Source organism: Ranitomeya imitator, chromosome 5, assembly GCF_032444005.1.
Source record: "Ranitomeya imitator isolate aRanImi1 chromosome 5, aRanImi1.pri, whole genome shotgun sequence".
Classification (NCBI taxonomy): Eukaryota; Metazoa; Chordata; class Amphibia; order Anura; family Dendrobatidae; genus Ranitomeya; species Ranitomeya imitator.
The window spans coordinates 342,702,557-342,723,468 of record NC_091286.1 but is presented as its reverse complement, the minus strand read 5'-3'; the positions used below and the strand labels follow the sequence as shown (position 1 = coordinate 342,723,468).

At 43.4% G+C, this 20,912-nt stretch overlaps 1 protein-coding gene across 1 annotated transcript in view; it reads left to right on the top strand.

Annotated features, from left to right (window-relative positions):
* CYB5R4 (cytochrome b5 reductase 4) overlaps positions 1–20,912 on the top strand; it is a 261,934-nt gene that overhangs the window by 164,465 nt on the left and 76,557 nt on the right. Inside the window, exon 10 of the mRNA XM_069726422.1 lies at positions 1,825–1,968. Within this exon, the coding sequence (XP_069582523.1) occupies positions 1,825–1,968 (144 nt within the window). The remainder of the gene's footprint in view (positions 1–1,824; positions 1,969–20,912) is intronic.

The following is a 20,912-nucleotide window of genomic DNA, read 5'->3' as shown; positions in this document are numbered from 1 at the left end:
CAGGCAGAGGACGCGCACGGGTGACATCATCGCGCCCTCTGACCTGAACGTCACAGTCAGAGGGTGGAAGGCGCTGCAGTGCTGGAACAGGAGGAGGTAAGTATCACAAGTGTCGGGGCCCGGAGCAGGCGGGGGTCCCCAATGGCGAGTGGGCCCCCTGCCTGCTCAGGGCCTCGGCACTTGCCCTGGTGCGCCGGGTGCTGACGCCGGCCCTGCATTAAAGGTACAGTTGGAAGAAAGGAGAAGGCCCACTCCTCCACCATGTTTATTGCCAGGGCGAGGAGTGTGGGTGAAGTGGAGGCCACCGTAACATAGTACAGCTGGGGAGGCTGTGTCAGAAGATGTCAGCCATGTTTCGGTGATGCACAGAAAGAAAAGATTACGAGAGGTAAAGAGGTCGTGAATCACATGGAGTTTATTGCAGATGGAGCGGGCATTCCAAGTCATCCAGAGAGAGGGTGCAGGGTGGTGGGCATCATGGGCACAGATTTGAGGTGGGCAAGATTTCGGGTGTTTATATTGGGTTGGGAGCGATAGGAAGGGGTAGTAATGGGAGGTATGAGCTGTGGGGGTCCAGGATTGGGAGATATGTCTCCAGCAGTGAGGAGAAGCAGAGAGAGACAAAGCAGGTGGGAGAAGGAGAGTGGGCGGCTTGTTTTGTGTTTTATTGCAGATGTGTATAAACCTACTATTCGTCCACCCCTAAAGAGTGCTCACAATCAGAAACGGTTGCAGTAGGCCAGGACACATACATGAAGACTAATTTTAAAAGTCTTGTTTACTATTGAGTGCCATGCAACCCTGGATGTTCCAAAAGGAAGGAGTAGTACATGGATGGTGGCTGGCTACCATGTCTCAACAAGTGTGGGACGTAATCAAGGAGGTGGCGGAGTCATGTTTTGGGTTGGAATTATGGGGAAAGATCTGGTAGACCCCTTTATGGTCTCTAAAGGTGTGACAATTACCTCGGCAAAGTATATCGAGTTTCTGACTAACCAGTTTCTTCCTTGGTACAAAAATAAGAACCATGCCACCTGTAGCAAAATCCTCATGCGCGGCATCCAACCCGCAGCGGCCAGATGTTACAACTTAGTGGATGGGATTTCCAGAAATCCCATGCCCACTATGCATGCACAGATGCCTGCGGCTCACCTGCGGAGACGGACATGCGGGGCGTCTTTCCAGACCGAAGCATGTCTATCTTGCAGAGATCCAAGTCTCTGCAAGATAAATATCACCCGTACAATATTTTGGGCGCAGTGATTCCGCACGGTTCAATGAACACCTGTGAAATTACTGGCGTTCAAAAGCCGGCCGCGCCTTGGATGCAGCGGGCATGTGCTGCGTCCAAAGCACTGCCTAATACTGAACGTATGGACATATCCTTGCAGTTCTTAAAGCAAAAGATCTATGAGGATGAGAGGCAGTTCATATCAAAACTGCAGCTCTGGGAGGCTACTCTAACATTTTGCAAACAAATTTAAGCAGAAACTACAACAAACTTGGCCTGAAATGTGATTTCAGTAAATGTGACCTGTTAATCCTGCAAATTCAACAAATTACCATTTTCAGTTCTTTACTCTTTGGAAACTCTGTTGTGCATAATAATTTGGAACTGTGAATTTTGAGTATTTTTTTTTTTTTTTAATTTTGAAGAAAAAATACTGTTATCATTGGGAGGTTTGTCCAATAAAATAACGGTTGATGATATGATCATTATACTGACTCATTTACAGTTAGGAAAATCTTAACTGTCTGACTTTGATTGTCTATACAGAATATTTGTCTCCTTACTTATGTGCTTTTTATAATTATTTTTCATAGGACTTTATTACAGAAAATGCCGACTAGCTTCAAAAACAGACATCAATCACAATACCAAATTATTTTGCTTTGAACTGCCTCGTTGTTGCCATCTTCAGGTTCCAGTGGGTCATCATGTTTACCTAATGCTAACAAAAATTGAAGGTAGAAAAATTATTTTTATGACTTATATTTTTACACTACAATGGAAAAAATGTAATGGAAAAAAAACACAGGCATCAATTGTTACTTGACGCTTATCTTAAAAAAACAAAGGAAAAAGTGCCTCAACAACCTAATTTAATAAAGCTTCCTTAACTATGTAAGTTTAGCTTGGAACATTGTATTAATTTACATTTTATTGGAATACTAGCATTCTGTAAGATTATGGATTCATTTTGTGGTTTACTTTGATTAATTATTTTCTAGCAAGCGCCACTATTCGGAAAAAAATCATTTTAAAGGCGATAAGAATTATATGCAGGAATTTCAGGACCTGTGCAATGTTTCATAATAAATGTGCAAATTGCCTCTTCTGAGAAACAGAGGACTTAAACTCTATAGCACCACCTGTTGGAAGTAGGATCGCTACTTCCAACAGGTGGCGCTATAGAGTTTAAGTCCTCTTTTTCTCAGAAGAGGCAATTTACATATTTGATTTCCCAGAGGAGCATTGCACAACGAATAAGCCTCCTTACCTTGACAAGCCAGCTGGTATGTCACTCTCTATAAGGAGAAACGTTACCCCTTAGACCTCATAATAAATGAAAATCGAATGTGGTTACGATGTAATGTTGAGGCATAGTTGCTGTGTTTGATTGGATGGCACGCAATTATATATAAAGAAAATAACATGTATTTATACAACCACAGTTCAAAAAAGTTGGGACACTGTAAAATGTAATGAAGTTAAAATAACCAAAATGATCCAGCTCACCCTTTCCAAAATTGATCCATGCAGTAGGAAAGCCTGGAAAGCATGCCTTCATGACGTGTTAGATAGATATGTCCAAGAAAAGTGATAGATCCAGCTTCTAATATAATATAATATATATATATATATATGTGTATGTATGTGTGTGTATATATATATATATATATATATATATATATATATATATATATATATATATATATATATATATATATATATATATATATATACACACAGTGGGGCAAAAAAGTATTTAGTCAGTCAGCAATAGTGCAAGTTCCACCACTTAAAAAGATGAGAGGCGTCTGTAATTTACATTATAGGTAGATCTCAACTATGGGAGACAAACTGAGAAAAAAAAATCCAGAAAATCACATTGTCTGTTTTTTTTAACATTTTATTTGCATATTATGGTGGAAAATAAGTGTTTGTTTCTGACCAAATAATCAAGATTTCTGGCTCTCACAGACCTGTAACTTCTTCTTTAAGAGTCTCCTCTTTCCTCCACTCATTACCTGTAGTAATGACACCTGTTTAAACTTGTTATCAGTATAAAAAGACACCTGTGCACACCCTCAAACAGTCTGACTCCAAACTCCACTATGGTGAAGACCAAAGAGCTGTCAAAGGACACCAGAAACAAAATTGTAGCCCTGCACCAGGCTGGGAAGACTGAATCTGCAATAGCCAACCAGCTTGGAGTGAAGAAATCAACAGTGGAAGCAATAATTAGAAAATGGAAGACATACAAGACCACTGATAATCTCCCTCGATCTGGGGCTCCACGCAAAATCCCACCCCGTGGGGTCAGAATGATCACAAGAACGGTGAGCAAAAATCCCAGAACCACGCGGGGGGACCTAGTGAATGAACTGCAGAGAGCTGGGACCAATGTAACAAGGCCTACCATAAGTAACACACTACGCCACCATGGACTCAGATCCTGCAGTGCCAGACGTGTCCCACTGCTTAAGCCAGTACATGTCCAGGCCCGTCTGAAGTTTGCTAGAGAGCATTTGAATGATCCAGAGGAGCTTTGGGAGAATGTCCTATGGTCTGATGAAACCAAACTGGAACTGTTTGGTAGAAACACAACTTGTCGTGTTTGGAGGAAAAAGAATACTGAGTTGCATCCATCAAACACCATAACTACTGTAAAGCATGGTGGTGGAAACATCATGCTTTGGGGCTGTTTCTCTGCAAAAAGGCCAGGACGACTGATCCGGGTACATGAAAGAATGAATGGGGCCATGTATCGTGAGATTTTGAGTGCAAACCTCCTTCCATCAGCAAGGGCATTGAAGATGAAACGTGGCTGGGTTTTTCAACATGACAATGATCCAAAGCACACCGCCAGGGCAACGAAGGAGTGGCTTCGTAAGAAGCATTTCAAGGTCCTGGAGTGGCCTAGCCAGTCTCCAGATCTCAACCCTATAGAAAACCTTTGGAGGGAGTTGAAAGTCCGTGTTGCCAAGCGAAAAGCCAAAAACATCACTGCTCTAGAGGAGATCTGCATGGAGGAATGGGCCAACATACCAACAACAGTGTGTGGCAACCTTGTGAAGACTTACAGAAAACGTTTGACCTCTGTCATTGCCAACAAAGGATATATTACAAAGTATTGAGATGAAATTTTGTTTCTGACCAAATACTTATTTTCCACCATAATATGTAAATAAAATGTTAAAAAAACAGACAATGTGATTTTCTGGATTTTTTTTTCTCAGTTTGTCTCCCATAGTTGAGGTCTACCTATGATGTAAATTACAGACACCTCTCATCTTTTTTAGTGGTGGAACTTGCACTATTGCTGACTGACTAAATACTTTTTTGCCCCACTGTATATATTATATATACTATATAAAAATCACATTTTATTTAATCCATTTAAAAACAGAAAAAATATACAGTTGTGCTCCAAAGTTTACATACCCCTGCAGAATGTTTGCTTTCTTGGCGCCTTTTTTCTGAAAATATGAATGATGAATGATAGCACCAAAACTTTTTCTCCACTCATGACTAGTGGTTGGGTGAAGCCTTGTATTGTCAAACTACTGTGTTTTCTCCTTTTAAATCATAATGACAACCCAAAACGTCCATGTCACTGACATGTTATATCTATCTATGTGTATATATCTATTGTATTCTGTCGGGTCACACTTTACTCGGCAGATGAATTGCTTTTCAAAGGACATGGGTGTGTAAAAATAGGACATCAATCGCATGGTCAGAATGCCGTGCGATTTATTTTATCACACCCATTGACTTGCATTGGCTAGTCTCGTATTTTTTCTCATCCTGATCTAAGCTGAGAAAAAAATTGCAGATGAGAAGGACTCATAGATTAACATGGGTCAGAGTGCAATCCGATTTTTTTTTTTGTGTTTAATCTGGTTTTTATTGAAAAGAACTTCAAAACAAACAAGTAACAAAGGATTCAACAACATAAATATATTGAGTACAAAAAGAAATCTCATTTACAACTGTATATCAAGACCTGTAACCAACAAGTCCCGAAATAGTATAACTTTCAGGTCAAAAATCATTTTCTATCAAGTCCAACAAAATCTGAAAAGAAAAAAAAATCCATGGCGAATGTAGGTATCCCCTATCCAGGGAGACTGTATGACCTTTGGCGATACATATGAGGTATCTGCTGAAAGAGAGCGACCCAAACAAGAGGAGCTTGGTCACTCCAAGTAATAATGGTATAAACACGAAAGGAAAGATAGAGACTAAGAAGAGGAATGGGGGGAGGAGAGAGGAAGAAAAAAGGGGGGAGGGGGAGTAACCATGGAGTCTGATATAGAAGGGGGCAACTTGCACCCCTATAATGACATCCGTCTAACCTGTATTGTTCAATCTATCTTCCTTATGGCTTAGAAAAGAGGGATTGAAAATCCTGAGAGTCCATATACAAAATCCAAGGTCTCCAAACCTGCAGATATTTCTCCATTGAACCATTAACCTAAGCGGACAATTCCTCCATACTTTGAAGGCTGGTCATCTCCTTGACCCATTCAGACACATTAGGAGATTGGGAGGATTTCCAATGTCTCGAGATCACAGTGCGCGCAGCAGTTCATGATTAAGGGTGCTTAGTCACCGGAAACGCGTTGACCTTGTTTTTATAATGTTTTCTGTATGCTGATGTTTTGTCCTTTCACTGTATTTTGAGTGAAATAAATTATGGATTTTTCACTATTTCGTTGAGCTGGATCTCCTTCTCTTTCCTGTTCGTCCACGCCCTGACACAGCGGTTCCGTGCTCCGAGCTCCTGGGAATGTCGGTATGGTGAGCTGGATTTTGTTTTTCCTGCGCAGCAGTTAAGCAGAATTTTAGGAGCCCCTTTTTCTGGAAGCGAAACGAGCCCGGGAGGATAGATAATAAAGCCAACTGGGGAGAGTTGGTCACCAAATAACTGCTAATGGCTTGATATGCGGAAAAGACAGAATCCCAAAATGGCTTAATATGCTTACATCCCCACCAAATATGCAGCATGGTACCTCTCTCCACAACGCCAGTACCTATCAGAGACGGAGGGAAAAGCGGCGTGTAAGACATCAGGACAGCGATACCACATGGTGAGAATTTTATAATTCTTTTCCTGTGCGGCACAGGCAATAGAGAATTTATGTGAATATACGAACGCCTTCCTCCACTCTGCCTCCGATATAGCAACTCCCAACTCACCCCTCCACCTCTCCACATACTTGGGGAACTCGTCTTTGGTATTTTGGTTCAAAAGAGCATATATTAAGGAGACAGCATGTGCAGGCAGCGACCCCAACAGGAAAAGCTTTTCTAACGGCGTAGGAAAGGAAGAGTATGAGCCTGCACCCTCTGGAGACAAGAGGAAGGATTTTAGTTGGAGGTATTCCAACCAATCAGAAGGACCCCCTCCCTCTAACGGCTGCACTGATTCGAAAGCGGGCATGGCCAAACCCTTGAGGACATGAAAGCATCTGGTATTGTCCCCTCTCTCCCACCCAAGAAAACGATCCCTCTCCACCCCCGGGGGAAACTCGGTCCACTGCCTAAGAACAGAGCGCCTCTGCGGGTCTCCAGATCCCATCCTCTAAGTGTATCTTTAAGGAGGTCCGCTTCAGAACTGAATTGACCTCTACTTTTAGGGCTGATCCAGGGAAGGTTATGTAGTGGAATTGTAGAGCTAATTTGTTCTATTCCCACCCATTGTTTGTCTGAACTGTGGAACTGCCAGTCTAGTATGTGTGTCAATAGCGCTGCTCTGTGATACCATTTGAAATTCGGAAGACCTGCGCCCCCTGAGCCTTTGTGCCTATATAAAATACCCATGCCGATCTGGGGTCTACCACCCCCACACACACACATCTCGAGATGGCTGATTGGATTATGGAAAAGAAAGGAGGAGGAGGAATTAGAGGAACTGTCTGGAAAATATACAGGAAACGAGGAAGTACATCCATTTTTATCACATTTATACGGCCGAACCAGGAGAGCTTCCGCTTATCATAGCTACATAAGTCTTTCAATGTCTTATCCAAAAGGGGTTGGAAGTTTAAAGAATATAGTTTAGTATGATCTGTCGGGATGGTTACTCCCAACTATCTTAATGCTGTTTCCTGCCATTTAAAGGGAAAATTATCTTTAAGATGTTGAACTTCATCCCTAGATAAAGTTATATTAACCCCTTCACGCCATGCTCCGTACTAGTACTGCGCTGCCGGCACTGCATTTGTGCCAGCAGCAGTACTAGTACGGCGCACCGATCACCGCGGTCTCGCGCTGAGCGCCGCGGTGATCGGGTGCGGGTGTCAGCTGTATATGACAGCTGACACCCCGCAGCAATGCCCACGATCGGCGCTATCGACGATCGCGGGCATTTAACCCCTCTGATGCCGCTGTCAGTAGTGACAGCGGCATAGAGGGGGATCGTGCAGGGACGGGGGCTCCCTGCGCTCTCCCACCGGAGCAACACAATGAGATCGCGTTGCTCCGGTGACCCGGAAGGAGTCCCCGGATCCAAGATGGCCGCCGGACTCCTTCCGGGTCATGAAGTGACCTGGCTAGCCGGCGCCTGCTGAGAGCAGGCGCTGGAGAGCCAGCTAAACTGCATGTCAGATCGTTGATCTGACAGTGTGCTATGCACAGTGTCAGATCAACGATCTGATCTAATACAGAGATGTCCCACCCTGGGACAATGTTAGAAAGTAAAAAATAAAAAATAGAATGTGTAAAAAAAAAAAAAAAATCCCCAAATAAAAAAAACAAAAACATTTCCCAATAAATCCATTTATGTATGTAAATTAAAAAAAAACAATAAATGTACACATATTTGGTATCGCCGCGTCCGTAACGACCCGTTCTATAAAACTATCCCACTAGTTAACCCCTTCAGTGAACACCGCAAAAAAAAAACAAGGCAAAAAACATTGCTTTATTATCATACAGGCGAACAAAAAGTGGAATAACACGCGATCAAAACGACGGATATAAATAACCATGGTACCGCTGAAAACGTCATCTTGTCCCGCAAAAAAGAAAGCCGCCATACAGCATCATCAGCAGAAAAATAAAAAAGTTATAGCTCTCAGAATAATGCGATGCAAAAACAATTATTTTTTTATATAAAATAGGTTTTATTGTGTAAAAGCGCCAAAACATAAAAAAAATTACATAAATGAGGTATCGATGTAATCGTACTGACCTGAAGAATAAAACTGCTTTATCATTTTACCACACGTGGAACGGTATAAACGCCCCCCCTAAAAGAAATTCAGGAATTGCTGGTTTTTGTTCATTCCGCCTCCCAAAAATCGGAATAAAAAGCGATCAAAAAATGTCATCTGCCCGAAAATGTTACCAATAAAAACGTCAACTCGTCCCGCAAAAAACAAGATCTCACATGACTCTGTGGGCCAAAATATGGATAAATTATAGCTCTCAAAATGTGGTGATGCAAAAACTATTTTTTGCAATAAAAAGCGTCTTTTAGTGTGTGACAGCTGCCAATCATAAAAATCCGCCAAAAAACGCTATAAAAGTAAATCAAACCCCCCTTCATCACCCCCTTAGTTAGGGAAAAATAATAAAATGTAAAAAAATGTATTTATTTCCATTTTCCCATTAGGGCTAGGGTTAGGGCTAGGGTTAGGGCTAGGGTTAGGGGTGTGTTTGGATTAGGGTTTCAGTTATAATTGGGGGTTTCCACTGTTTAGGCACATCAGGGGCTCTCCAAACGCGACATAGCGTCCGATCTCAATTCCAGCCAATTCTGCTTTGAAAAAGTAAAACAGTGCTACTTCCCTTCCGAGTTCTCCTGTGTGCCCAAACAGTGGTTCCCCCCAACATATGGGGTATCAGCGTTCTCAGGACAAGTTGGACAACAACTTTTGCGGTCTAATTTGTCCTGTTACCCTTGGGAAAATAAAAACGTGGGGGCTAAAATATCATTTTCGTGGAAAAAAATATTTTTTATTTTCACGGCTCTGCGTTATAAACTGTTGTGAAACACTTGTTGGTTCAAAGATCTCACAACACATCTAGATAAGTTCCTTGGGGGGTCTAGTTTCCAATATGGGGTCACTTGTGGGGGGTTTCTACTGTTTAGGTACATCAGGGGCTCTGCAAATGCAACATGACGCCTGCAGACCAATCCATCTAATTCTGCATTTCAAATGGCGCTCCTTCCCTTCCGAGCTCTGCCGTGCACCCAAACAGTGGTTCCCCCCAACATATGGGGTATCAGCGTTCTCAGGACAAGTTGGACAACAACTTTTGGGGTCCAGTTTGTCCTGTTACCCTTGGGAAAATAAAAACATAGGGGATAAAATATAATTTTCGTGGAAAAAAAATATTTTTTATTTTCACGGCTCTGCGTTATAAACTGTAGTGAAACACTTGTTGGTTCAAAGCTCTCACAACACATCTAGATAAGTTCCTTGGGGGGTCTAGTTTCCAATATGGGGTCACTTGTGGGGGGTTTCTACTGTTTAGGTACATCAGGGGCTCTGCAAATGTAACATGACACCTGCAGTCCATTCCATCTAAGTCTGCATTTCAAACGGTGCTCCTTCCCTTCCGAGCTCTGCCATGCACTCAAACGGTGGTTCCCCCCCACATGTGGGGTATCAGCGTACTCAGGACAAATTGGACAATAACATTTGTGGTCCAATTTCTCCTGTTACCCTTGGGAAAAAAAAATTGCGGGCTAAAACATCATTTTGTGGAAAGAAAAAATTATTTTTTAATTTTCACAATGCTACATTCTAAACTTTAGTGAAACAATTGGGGGTTAAAAGTGCTCACCACACATCTAGATAAGTTCCTTAGGGGGTCTTCTTTCCAAAATGGGGTCACTTGTGGGGGGTTTCCACTGTTAAGGCACGTCAGGGGCTCTCCAAATGCGACATGGCGTCCGATCTCCATTCCTGCCAATTTTGCATTGAAAAGTCAAATGGCACTCCTTCCCTTCCGAGCTCTGCCATGCGCTCAAACAGTGGTTTATCCCCATATATGAAGTATCGGCGTACTCAGGACAAATTGCACAACAACTTTTGGGGTCCAATTTATCCTGTTACCCTTGGGAAAATAAAAAATTGGGGGCAAAAAGATCATTTTTTGTGAAAATTAATATAAATTTATTTTTACGGCTCTACATTATAAACTTCTGTGAAGCACTTGGAGGTTCAAAGTGCTCACCACACATCTAGATTAGTTCCTTAGGGGGTCTACTTTCCAAAATGGTGTCACTTGTGGGGGTTTCCACTGTTTAGGCACATCAGGGGCTCTCCAATCGTGACATGGGCTCCGATCTCAATTCCAGCAAATCTTGCATTGAAACGTCAAATGGCGCTCCTTCCCTTCCGAGCTCTGCCATGTGCCCAAACAGTGGTTTACCCCCACATATGGGGTATCGGCGTACTCAGGACAAATTGTACAACGACTTTTGTGGTCCAATTTCTCCTGTTACCCTTGGTAAAATGAAACAAATTGGACCTGAAGTAAAAATTTTGTGAAAAAAAAAAGTAAAATGTTCAATTTTTTTAAACATTAAAAAAATTCCTGTGAAGCACCTGAAGGGTTAATAAACTTTTTGAATGTGGTTTTGAGTACCTTGAGGGGTGCAGTTTTTAGAATGGTGTCACTTTTGGGCATTTTCTGTCATATAGACCCCTCAAAGTCACTTCAAGTGTGAGGTGGTCCGTAAAAAAATTGTTTTGCAAATTTTGTTGCAAAAATGAGAAATCGCTGGTCAACTTTTAACCCTTATAACGCCCTAACAAAAAAAAATTATGTTTACAAAATTGTGCTCATGTAAAGCAGACATGTAGGAAATGTTGTTTATTAACTATATTATGTGATATAACTCTCTTATTTAAGGGCATAAAAACTAAGAGTTTGAAAATTGCTAAATTTTCATAATTTCCAACAAATTTTTGTTTTTTTCACAAATAAATACAAGTCATATCGAAGACGTTTTACCACTATCATGAAGTACAATATGTCACGAGAAAACAATGTCAGAATCACCATGATCCGTTGAAGCGTTTCAGAGTTATGACCTCATAAAGTGACAGTGGTCAGAATTGTAAAAATTGGCCCTGTCACTTAGGTGAAAACAAGCTTTGGGGTGAAGGGGTTAAGGGACTCTGATTTAGAATAATTCACTTTAAAATTACTAAGATGGCCAAATGTCTCAAATTCTTTGACTATGGAGGGGAAGGAAATGTGAGGTTGTGATATAAACATGAGAAGGTCATCTGCATATAAGGCCGATTTACATTGACCTACCCCAATTGGAATACTGTGAATGCTGGGGTTCTTTCTAATGGCTATTGCCAGATGTTCCATTATCAATACATACAAGAGAGGGGACAGAGGACAAAGTGCATTTGAACAGCAAGGTGGATTGCTGATGAGGGGAACTGGAGAAAAAAAAAATCTATAAATCTTCAGCATAGCGAGTGTGAGCGAGCTGAGTGTGGCCTGAGCGTAAGTGTGGACGGCGGTAAGTGTGACTTGTGATTCAGTGAAGAGGTATTTGGAAAGCCTTTAACAAATACCTGTGTGAATTGGTGTGAGTTGCTGAATTGGGAGTAGCTATATTCATAAGGGGTTAACTTTGGGTGGGGGCTCATAGTTAAGGGTTTATAAATGTTTAAGAACATCCTAAATAGGCAGTGTAAGCGGTTTATACCTTGTGGGAATAAAAGGACTAGAAATAGGAAAAACCCAATGTGGCTAAACAAAGAAGTAAGACAGGCAATTAACAGTAAAAAGAAAGCATTTGCACTACTAAAGCAGGATGGCACCATTGAAGCTCTAAAAAACTATAGGGAGAAAAATACTTTATCTAAAAAACTAATTAAAGCTGCCAAAAAGGAAACAGAGAAGCACATTGCTAAGGAGAGTAAAACTAATCCCAAACTGTTCTTCAACTATATCAATAGTAAAAGAATAAAAACTGAAAATGTAGGCCCCTTAAAAAATAGTGAGGAAAGAATGGTTGTAGATGACGAGGAAAAAGCTAACATATTAAACACCTTCTTCTCCACGGTATTCACGGTGGAAAATGAAATGCTAGGTGAAATCCCAAGAAACAATGAAAACCCTATATTAAGGGTCACCAATCTAACCCAAGAAGAGGTGCGAAACCGGCTAAATAAGATTAAAATAGATAAATCTCCGGGTCCGGATGGCATACACCCACGAGTACTAAGAGAACTAAGTAATGTAATAGATAAACCATTATTTCTTATTTTTAGTGACTCTATAGCGACAGGGTCTGTTCCGCAGGACTGGCGCATAGCAAATGTGGTGCCAATATTCAAAAAGGGCTCTAAAAGTGAACCTGGAAATTATAGGCCAGTAAGTCTAACCTCTATTGTTGGTAAAATATTTGAAGGGTTTCTGAGGGATGTTATTCTGGATTATCTCAATGAGAATAACTGTTTAACTCCATATCAGCATGGGTTTATGAGAAATCGCTCCTGTCAAACCAATCTAATCAGTTTTTATGAAGAGGTAAGCTATAGGCTGGACCACGGTGAGTCATTGGACGTGGTATATCTCGATTTTTCCAAAGCGTTTGATACCGTGCCGCACAAGAGGTTGGTACACAAAATGAGAATGCTTGGTCTGGGGGAAAATGTGTGTAAATGGGTTAGTAACTGGCTTAGTGATAGAAAGCAGAGGGTGGTTATAAATGGTATAGTCTCTAACTGGGTCGCTGTGACCAGTGGGGTACCGCAGGGGTCAGTATTGGGACCTGTTCTCTTCAACATATTCATTAATGATCTGGTAGAAGGTTTACACAGTAAAATATCGATATTTGCAGATGATACAAAACTATGTAAAGCAGTTAATACAAGAGAAGATAGTATTCTGCTACAGATGGATCTGGATAAGTTGGAAACTTGGGCTGAAAGGTGGCAGATGAGGTTTAACAATGATAAATGTAAGGTTATACACATGGGAAGAAGGAATCAATGTCACCATTACACACTGAATGGGAAACCACTGGGTAAATCTGACAGGGAGAAGGACTTGGGGATCCTAGTTAATGATAAACTTACCTGGAGCAGCCAGTGCCAGGCAGCAGCTGCCAAGGCAAACAGGATCATGGGGTGCATTAAAAGAGGTCTGGATACACATGATGAGAGCATTATACTGCCTCTGTACAAATCCCTAGTTAGACCGCACATGGAGTACTGTGTCCAGTTTTGGGCACCGGTGCTCAGGAAGGATATAATGGAACTAGAGAGAGTACAAAGGAGGGCAACAAAATTAATAAAGGGGATGGGAGAACTACAATACCCAGATAGATTAGCGAAATTAGGATTATTTAGTCTAGAAAAAAGACGACTGAGGGGCGATCTAATAACCATGTATAAGTATATAAGGGGACAATACAAATATCTCGCTGAGGATCTGTTTATACCAAGGAAGGTGACGGGCACAAGGGGGCATTCTTTGCGTCTGGAGGAGAGAAGGTTTTTCCACCAACATAGAAGAGGATTCTTTACTGTTAGGGCAGTGAGAATCTGGAATTGCTTGCCTGAGGAGGTGGTGATGGCGAACTCAGTCGAGGGGTTCAAGAGAGGCCTGGATGTCTTCCTGGAGCAGAACAATATTGTATCATACAATTAGGTTCTGTAGAAGGACGTAGATCTGGGGATTTATTATGATGGAATATAGGCTGAACTGGATGGACAAATGTCTTTTTTCGGCCTTACTAACTATGTTACTATGTTACTATGTTACTATAAGGGGCAGCTGTTTGTCCTTTTTGGAAGTGCATTTGAACAGCAAGGTGGATTGCTGTTGAGGGGAACTAGAGAAAAAAAAAATCTATAAATCTTCAGCATAGCTAGTGTGAGCGAGCTGAGTGTGACCTGAGCGTAAGTGTGAACGGCGGTAAGTGTGACTTGTGATTCAGTGACTTTGGAGTCAGGGAGTTTCCAAGGGAGGAATTGCTGAATTGCTGTCTGTTTTTGTATTAATACTTTGTATTTATTTTTTTTTTTTTTTTATTATTTAACTTTTCTGTCTGGTGCAATCCCCATTAGGAAATGTGCTCCACTCTTGTTAATGCCATCCAGTGCACATCTTGCCACTTGTATGCACTCCTTGAGCAGCCGATCGAGGGTGCATACTGCTGTGCGAGATGTGAGCACGTTGTGCATTTGGAAACCCAGATTCTGACTCTAAGGCTATATTCACACTTAGCGGTTTTTACCGCGGAACCGCCGCGATTTTGATGCTGCGGGTCCGCAGCAGTTTCCATAGCGTTTACAGTAACATGTAAACCCTATGGAAACCGCAAACCGCTGTGCACATGCTGCGGGAAAAACCGCGCGGGAACGCAGCGGTTTACAACCCGCAGCATGTCACTTCTTTGTGCAGAATCGCTGCGATTCTGCACCCATAGGAATACATTGAACCGCTTACTTCCCGCATGGGGCTGTGCCCACGTTGCGGGAAGTAAGCGGATAATGTGCGGGTGGTACCCGGGGTGGAGGAGAGGAGACTCTCCTCCAGGCCCTGGGAACCATATTTGGGGTTAAAAAATAAAAAATCTGGTTATACTCGCCCTCTGATGTCCGGAGCTCCTGGGCGCTGCACGCGGCCGTCCGGTCAGAGTTGCTGTGCGACCAGGACCTGCGGTGACGTCGCGATCACATGACCGTGACATCACGAAGGGTCCTTCTCCCACAGCATCTTAGGAACCGGACCGCCGGGTGCAGCGCCCAGGAGATCCGGACATCAGAGGGTGAGTATAACCAATTTTTATTATTTTTAACATTACTATTGATGCTGCATATTGCTGCATATGCAGCATCAATAGTATAGGCGGAAACCCGCAGCGGAAAACGCGGAACAAACCGCGATAAATCTGCAGGGAGAACCGCAGTTGTTTTGCCCTGCAGATTTATCAAATCCGCTGCGGGAGAACCCGCAGGGACCCGACGCAAGGTGTGAACATAGCCTAAATGTGCAGCTGGCAACACTGAGATCCATTGACAATATGGAGAGGAGTCTTCTGCTCACGGAGCAGACGCTCAATGGGATAGATGAGGGGGGATGGTAGCATGGAGCTGCAGGACGGTGACAGTTAGGAAGCGGGGTAGAGGGAAGAGTGCCAGGGAGGCTAGTCCTGATCTGGAACACCCCAATAAGTTTGCTAAGTTGGCAGATGAGGGGGGTGCCAGTACAGGGGTAGCACTGCTGCAGCCAGGCATGTCCTCTGAAAGCCGGGGGAGTGACTGCTCCAGTAAGGAGGGAAATAGGAGAGCAGGGCAGGCCAGACAGGTGCTGGTAGTGGGGGACTCAATTATTAGGGGAACAGATAGGGCAATCTGTCACAAAGACAGAGATCGTCGAACGGTGTGCTGCCTACCTGGCACTCGAGTCTGACACATCGCTGATGTGGTGGACAGATTACTGGGACCCAGCGGTCATGGTGCACATTGGCACAAATGACAAAGTTAGAGGTAGGTGGAAGGTCCTTAAAGATGATTTCAGGGAATTAGGCTGCAAGCTGAAAGCAAGGACCTCCAACGTGGTATTCTCCGAAATACTGCCTGTACCACATGCCACGCCAGAGAGGCAACGGGAGATTAGGGAGGTTAATAAGTGGCTCAAGAATTGGTGTAGGAAGGAGGGGTTTGGGTTCCTGCAGAACTGTGCCAACTTCTCAGTTGGCTACAGGCTCTACGCTAGGGACGGGCTGCACCTCAATGGGGAGGGTGCAGCTGTGCTGGGGGAGAAAATGGCTAGTAGGTTGGAGGATTGTTTAAACTAGGGATTGGGGGGAGGGTATTCAATTTATAGGAGGGGAAGATAGTGCAGACAGAGACCTGGGCACAAATAAGGAAGTTGGGGGTGGCGGTGGCATGGGGGGTGGGGTTAGAACAGTTAATAATTTAAGAAAGAATAGAGGTACAGAGAGGAACATCAAGTGCATGTATACTAATGCCAGAAGCCTCGCCAACAAAATGGACGAATTAGAACTAATGTTGTTGGAGCATAATTATGACATGGTGGGGATATCTGAAACGTGGCTGGATGAGAGCCATGACTGGGCTGTTAACTTGCAGAGCTATAGTCTGTTCAGAAATGACTGTACAGATAAGCGAGGGGGTGGGGTGTGTCTATATGTAAAATCGTCCTTAAAACCCATCCGGCGTGATAATATAGGTGAATTTAATGAAAATGTAGAATCCCTGTGGGTGGAGATAAGGGGAGGGGGAAAAAATAATAAATTACTGATAGGGGTTTGTTATAAATCTCCAAAAATAATGGAAGCAATGGAGAATATCCTCGTAAAGCAAATAGATGAAGCTGCGACTCAAGGAGAAGTCATTATTATGGGGGACTTCAACTACCCTGAAATAGATTGGGGAACAGAAACCTGCAGTTCCAGCAAAGGTAATCGGTTTTTGACAACTATGAGAGACAATTACCTTTCACAACCGGTTCAGGACCCAACAAGAAGGAGGACACTGCTAGACCTAATATTAACCAACAGGCCAGACCGCATAGCAAATATAAGTGTTGGGGGTTACTTGGGAAATAGCGATCACAAAATAATAACTTTTCATGTATCCTTTAAAAAGATGTGTAATAGAGGGGTTACAAGGACACTAAACTTCAGGAGGGCAAATTTCCAACGGACGAGAGAGAGGATCTTGGTGCAATTAAATGGGACGATATCCTGAGACACAAAAATACACAAAGAAAATGGGAGACGTCTATTAACATCCTGGATAGGACCTGTGCACAGTATATACCATATGGGAATAAACATACTAGGAATAGGAGGAAACCAATATGGCTAAATAGAGCTGTAAGGGGCGCAATAAGTGACAAAAAAGAAAGCATTTAGAGAATTAAAGGAAGTAGGTAGTGAGGAGGCATTAAATAAATACAAAAAATTAAATAAATTCTGTAAAAAGCAAATCAAGGCAGCAAAGATTGAGACAGAGAGACTCATTGCCAGAGAGAGTAAAAATAATCCCAAAATATTCTTTAACTACATAAATAGTAAGAAACTAAAAAATGATAGTGTTGGCCCCCTTAAAAATAGTCTGGGTGAAATGGTGGATGAGGATGAGGAAAAAGCCAATATGCTAAATGACTTTTTTTCATCAGTATTTACACAAGAAAATCCCATGGCAGACAAAATGACTAGTGATAAAAATTCCCCATTAAATGACACCTGCTTAACCAAAGCAGGAAGTGCGGCGGCGTCTAAAAATCACTAAAATTGACAAATCTCCGGGCCCGGATGGGATACACCCTCGAGTACTGCAGGAATTAAGTACAGTCATTGATAGACCATTATTTTTAATCTTTAAAGACTCCATAATAACAGGGTCTGTACCACAGGACTGGTGTATAGCAAATGTGGTGCCAATATTCAAAAAGGGGACAAAAACGGAACTCGGAAATTATAGGCCAGTAAGCTTAACCTCTACTGTGGGTAAAATCCTGGAGGGCATTCTAAGGGATGCTATACTGGAGTATCTGAAGAGGAATAACCTCATGACCCAGTATCAGCACGGGTTTACTAGGGACCGTTCATGTCAGACTAATTTGATCAGTTTCTATGAAGAGGTAAGTTCCGGACTGGACCAAAGGAACCCAGTAGATGTAGTGTATATGGACTTTTCAAAAGCTTTTGATTTGGTGCCACACAAAAGGTTGATACATAAAATGAGAATAATGGGGATAGGGGAAAATGTGTAAGTGGGTTGAGAGCTGGCTCAGGGATAGGAAACAAAGGGTGGTTATTAATGGACCACACTCGGACTGGGTAGCGGTTAGCAGTGGGGTACCACAGGGGTCAGTATTGGGCCCTCTTCTTTTTAACATATTTATTAATGACCTTGTAGGGGGCATTCAGAGTAGAATTTCAATAATTGCAGATGACACTAAACTCTGCAGGGTAATCAATACAGAGGAGGACAATTTTATATTACAGGATGATTTATGTAAACTAGAAGCTTGGGCTGATAAATGGCAAATGAGCTTTAATGGGGATAAATGTAAGGTCATGCACTTGGGTAGAAGTAATAAGATGTATAATTATGTGCTTAATTCTAAAACTCTGGGCAAAACCGTCAATGAAAAAGACCTGGGTGTATGGGTGGATGGCAAACTCATATTCAGTGGCCAGTGTCAGGCAGCTGCTACAAAGGCAAATAAAATAATGGGATGCATTAAAGGAGGCATAGATGCTCATGAGGAGAACATCATTTTACCTCTATACACGTCACTTGTTCGTCCACACTTAGAATACTGTGCACAGTTCTGGTCTCCGGTGTATAAGAAAGACATAGCTGAACTGGAGCGGGTGTAGAGAAGAGCGACCAAGGTTATTGGAGGACTGGGGGGTCTGCAATACTAAGATAGGTTATTACACTTGGGGCTATTTAGTTTGGAAAAACGAAGACTAAGGGGTGATCTTATGTTAATGTATAAATATATGAGGGGACAGTACAAAGACCTTTCTGATGATCTTTTTAATCATAGACCTGAAACAGGGACAAGGGGGCATCCTCTACGTTTGGAGGAAAAAAGGTTTCAGCATAAAAACAGACGCGGATTCTTTACTGTAAGAGCAGTGAGACTATGGAACTCTCTGCCGTATGATGTTGTAATGAGTGGTTCATTACTTAAATTTAAGAGGGGACTGGATACATTTCTGGAAAAGTATAATGTTACAGGGTATAGACACTAGATTCCTTGATAGGGCGTTGATCCAGGGAACTAGTCTGATTGCCGTATGTGGAGTCGGGAAGGAATTTTTTTCCCCAAGGTGGAGCTTACTCTTTGTCACATGGGTTTTTTTTGCCTTCCTCTGGATCAACATGTTAGGGCAAGTTAGGTTAGGCTATGGGTTGAACTAGATGGACTTAACCCCTTCCCGACCCATGACGCCACGTAGGCGTCATGAAAGTCGGTGCCAATCCGACCCATGACGCCTATGTGGCGTCATGGAAAGATCGCGTCCCTGCAGATCGGGTGAAAGGGTTAACTCCCATTTCACCCGATCTGCAGGGACAGGGGGAGTGGTAGTTTAGCCCAGGGGGGTGGCTTCACCCCCCCCCCCCCCCCGTGGCTACGATCGCTCTGATTGGCTGTTGAAAGTGAAACTGCCAATCAGAGCGATTTGTAATATTTCACCTATTATAATGGGTGAAATATTACAATCCAGCCATGGCCGATGCTGCAATATCATCGGCCATGGCTGGAAATACTAATGTGCCCCCACCCCACCCCACCGATCGCCCCCCCCAGCCCTCCGATCTGCCCGGTACACTGCCCCGCTCCCCTCCGTCCTGTGCTCCGCTCCCCCCCCGTGCTCTTGTCCGCTCACCCCCGTGCTCCAATCACCCCCCCCTGTGCTCCAATCAGCCCCCCCGCACTCCGTTCCACCCCCCCGTGCTCCGTTCCACCCCCCCGTGCTCCGTTCCACCCCCTCGTGCTCCGTTCCACCCCTCCCGCGTTCCGATCCACCCCCCCATGCTCCGATCCCCCCCCGTGCTCCCCCCACCCCGTCATACTTACCGATCCTGCCGGGGTCCGTCCGTCTTCTCCCTGGGCACCGCCATCTTCCAAAATGGCGGGCGCATGCGCAGTGCGCCCGCCGAATCTGCCGGCCGGCAGATTCGTTCAAAGTGCATTTTGATCACTGAGATATAGTCTGTCCCAGTGATCAAAATAAAAAAATGATAAATGACCCCCCCCCCTTTGTCACCCCCATAGGTAGGGACAATAAAAAAATATAGAATTTTTTTTTTCCACTAATGTTAGAATAGGGGTAGGGGTAGGGTTAGGGTTAGAGCTAGGGTTAGGGCTAGGGTTAGGGTTAGAGCTAGGGTTAGGGCTAGAGTTAGGGTTTTGGTATGTGCACACGTATTCTGGTCCTCTGTGGATTTTTCCGCTGCGGATTTGATAAATCCGCAGTGCTAAACCGCTGCGGATTCATGGCGGATTTACCATGTTTTTTCTGCGCATTTCACTGCGGTTTTACAACTGCGGTTTTCTATTGGAGGAGTTGTAAAACCGCTGCGGAATCCGCAGAAAGAAGAGACATGCTGCGGAATGTAAACCGCTGCGTTTCCGTGCAGTTTTTCTGCAGCATGTGTACAGCGATTTTTGTTTCCCATAGGTTTACATTGAACTGTAAACTCATGGGAAACTGCTGCGGATCCGCAGCGTTTTCCGCAGCGTGTGCACATACCTTTAGAATTAGGCTATGTGCACACGGTGCGGATTTGGCTGCGGATCCGCAGCGGATTGGCCGCTGCGGATTCGCAGCAGTGTTCCATCAGGTTTACAGTACCAAGTAAACCTATGGAAAACCAAATCCGCTGTGCCCATGGTGCGGAAAATACCGTGCGGAATCTGCAGATGAAATCCGCACAAAAAACACTGGAAATCCGCTGAAAATCCGCAGGTAAAACGCAGTGCTTTTAACCCGCGGATTTTTCAAAAATGATGCTGAAAAATCTCACACGAATCCGCAACGTGGGCACATAGCCTTAGGGTTAGGGTTGGGGTTAGGGTTGTGATTAGGGTTATGGCTACAGTTGGGATTAGGGTTAGGGGTGTGTTGGGGTTAGTGTTGGAGGTAGAATTGAGGGGTTTCCACTGTTTAGGCACATCAGGGGTCTCCAAACGC